The 3,409-nt window shown below is 38.6% G+C and overlaps 1 protein-coding gene across 1 annotated transcript; it reads right to left on the bottom strand.

Annotated features, from left to right (window-relative positions):
• Positions 1-2,026: 2,026 nt before the first annotated feature.
• Positions 2,027-2,658, bottom strand: LOC122091079 (arabinogalactan protein 13-like). Its single transcript, XM_042660908.1, has one exon. The coding sequence runs from the start codon at positions 2,497-2,499 to the stop codon at positions 2,320-2,322; it is 180 nt and encodes a 59-aa protein (XP_042516842.1). The 5' UTR covers positions 2,500-2,658; the 3' UTR covers positions 2,027-2,319.
• Positions 2,659-3,409: the final 751 nt, after the last annotated feature.

Raw genomic sequence — 3,409 nt, 5'->3', positions numbered from 1 at the left:
TATTTGATCACTAGAACCTGGTCTATGTAGTTGTGGCGTCAGTATGGGCCCACGGGACTAATTAGGTTAAAAGCCTGAATACCCGTTGATAGCCAAAAAAAATAAAAATAAATAATAATAATAAATAAATTAATACTGCTATAGCATCATCGTCTCTATCTTGATACTTCACCTGAATGGATGTTTGCCTGAACCATGAGAATCTGAGGCACTGTTTGATAACGTTTCTGTTGTTTTTGTGTCAAGAAACAGCAGAAATCGCTTTTCACGTTTCTGGAAACAAAAATAGATTTTTTGGTGTTTAATAAACTTGCTTCTCGAAACGGTTTTTGCAGACATAATGCCACTAAAAAACCCAATAGTATCATCAGATGCCCAAAAGGGAGAGAGGGTTCAGTTGCTTCTTTTTTATTTTAAATAGTTAAGAGATTAATCGGGCACAACAACCTTTTTTTTTTCTTTCAAATTCTTTTCTATAAACGACGAAACAAGTTGGACTTGTTTTGTCAAAGTCGTTTCTAGAATTGTAGATATGCATAAATTTTGATTTATGTTTTTAGAAATGGGTGAAACGGAACAACTTTATCAAATGCTTTCTTAGGTTGTTTCTCTATTTTTGGGAACAAGAAAACACAGAAACGACAGAAACAGAATGTTGTCAAATGGTGCCTAAATTGAGTCAAATTGGTTGAAGTTTCACATTTAATTTGGATCTGAAATGATCCATTACTGTCTATGATCCAACTCATTCCATTGGAGGCCTTTCAGGGAATGTAGTATAAGGAATTGGGAAGCTTAAATGTTCTCATGGCAGTAGGAAGTCCCAAGAGGCTGGTCCACTGTGATCCAACCATTCCCCATATACGATAGCCCTCACTGATCAGCATTTTCCTCTGCTCAGCTTTGAACTGTTGCACTGTCTTGCCATTGTCGTTACAACTCCTATATTATGTATAATGACAGACACTATTAATGACTAATCTTGAGATATAGAAAGGGAGAAAGGAAGAGAANGATCTCAGTAGAAGGACTCCACTTGCGTAGTTCATTGTCATCTTCATGGGAGTAATGTTTAACCACATGGGACAGAGGTTCATGATATATGTTCATGGGACACAGGTACTTCTTTATTCCCATTTATGATTCATGTCATAGTTGTCTCATTGATTATTATAGATATGGTAAATCTATATGGTTATGTATTTTAAGATGGGATACTTTATTGTTCTTGGTTTAGGGACTACACCTATGATTAATCTTTTATGAAAGGTTGATGATTCTTGTATTCTAAACACTATAGGGTTATTCATATGTTTAATATGGTAAAGAATCCCCAACAATTAATCCTTATTATTATTATTTTTTGGTAAAGAATTAATCCTTATTATTCAGTTCACAGTATTGTTTTTCCCCTAGTGTAACACTAGAGATGCATTATTATATGCCTTTGTTTTTAAATAGAGAATAACAACTTTTAGGAAATTAAAGGGGCCCATGTATGAAGTATCTTCCTTTCCCTTAATAGGAGTCAGGAAATTAAAGGGGCCCATGTATGAAGTATCTTCCTTTCCCTTAATAGGAGTCAGATGCATACAAGTCATCTACCAAAGTTTCTGAAGAGGTGGGTGGCACGTTGTGGTCCCCCTCCTGCCTCTTTATTGTCACTTCCAATTACCAATCTCATATTCCATATTCCATATTCCATATTCCATATTCCATATTCCATAGGCTGGGAGCCCCCACCCCCCTCCTCTTCCATTAATAAATAAATAAATAATGACCATTCAATTCATTATTTAAGGTACTCAATCATCAATACTCAATGAATAATACTACAGACCATTTGAACATTTGAACATTTGAACATTTGCTCTTCTTCTTCATCATCAGATTGATCTGCATTTGTTATTTGCCAAATTGCCATAACCCTCTTCTTAATTCCTCTTCTTCCCCCACTAATTTGATCGCTTTATTGCCCTAAACCACCCTTCCTCCCCACCCTACAAACCTTCTTGCCTCAATTGGGTAATAAAAAGAATCGAAACATTTATATTCACATTCGTAAAGTGAAAAGCTCCTCAAATTACAATCCAATCACACCCAAACTTGTACATTATGAAATAATAATAATGATCAATAACATAAAACCAAATGAAAGAAATAAAATAAAAGAGAAAATCCAAAGACTCTCAGAGCCTCAACCCTATTCTCTGTGTTGGAGTAGATCTGTGGAGAGCGAAGGAGCCAGTGACTGAAACAAAAAGTCTTCCCATCTACGAACACGACATCCATCCTTCTAATTCATCTGAGGAAGAAAGATTAGAAGAGCAATCCGAAGGCAATAGCCGCTAGAGAGACGAAGACGGTAGGAACGAAGATGGCCGCGTCGGAAGTGGGAGCTGGTGCCGGAGCCTCAGCTGCTGCCACATTCTGGACCGCCGAGACGGCCAACACCATGAGGATAACAGCGGCGAATAGTCTCATCTTCAATGCCTCCATTTCTGATCTTTCTTCTTTTTCTTTTTCTTTTGCTCTTGACTTTACGCTGACGGTGCGAGTAGAGAGAGTTCTCTACGATTCCTCTTGAAGGGTTTCAGATAGGAATTGCAGAGAGTGAGAAAGAGAACTCAGCAGCCAAGGTGGGAGGGAAATGAGGGAGCTCATGGGGGGTTTATATGGGGAGGAGAAAGAGGCAGTTTTTGGGCAGGCTGCCCGAAATTAAAAATGACCGCTCAACGACATGCTCCCCTCTTTCCCCTGCCTGCCCTCATTCACCCTACACGGAAAGAGAGAGAGACATAAGCTGCCCGCTGTTGACAGAGTGTCTGTCTATGTGGGTGTGGTGCCATACAGCTGTGTCTCTTCCTTAGTGGGTCCCCACCTTTTGCTGTCGATTCTTAACTACCATGTTACCTATCCTAATTTTTTTTCTTCTAAATTAATTAATTGGTTACATAATTTATTTGTATTTTTAATTCAGATACCGTAGTTTCTGAGATTTTTTTCCTTTCTCCGAAGGCTAGGCACACCGCGGCACTACCAATGCCACCCCGCAAGCAAGGTAGCCGGCGCTGCGTCTAATCTCTACTTTCAAAACAAAAAGAAAAATTTATCCTTTCTCTTCCTTTATGATGCTCCGCTGCCTGTTAACTTACCACAGACGAGTAGCATTCTTAAAAGAGCACACTAATGTGGTGGAATAATTTTATGCAAAAGAGGGCAATAAAGTCACTTCACACAAGCAAGAGAGAGAGAGAGAGAAAGTAAGTTCGAGCTGGTGGGAAGTGGGAATGGATTGAATTGGAATACTCGTTGAACCTGCAAACAAGATTCATCACTTTAGGGTTAGGCCCTTCATGGCATTCATTCTAGCATTCTATCTAGAGATGAATGTTTTAAAAGGAAATGA

This window comes from Macadamia integrifolia, chromosome 10 (genome assembly GCF_013358625.1).
Source record: "Macadamia integrifolia cultivar HAES 741 chromosome 10, SCU_Mint_v3, whole genome shotgun sequence".
In the NCBI taxonomy this organism is placed as follows: domain Eukaryota; kingdom Viridiplantae; phylum Streptophyta; class Magnoliopsida; order Proteales; family Proteaceae; genus Macadamia; species Macadamia integrifolia.
Note: the sequence above shows the minus strand (reverse complement) of the source record. Positions and strands in the feature narration are given on the sequence as shown.

Excerpts from the sequence above, each read along its gene's own strand:
- LOC122091079 (XM_042660908.1), bottom strand. The coding sequence starts at position 2,499 with ATGGAGGCATTGAAGATGAGACTATTCGCCGCTGTTATCCTCATGGTG.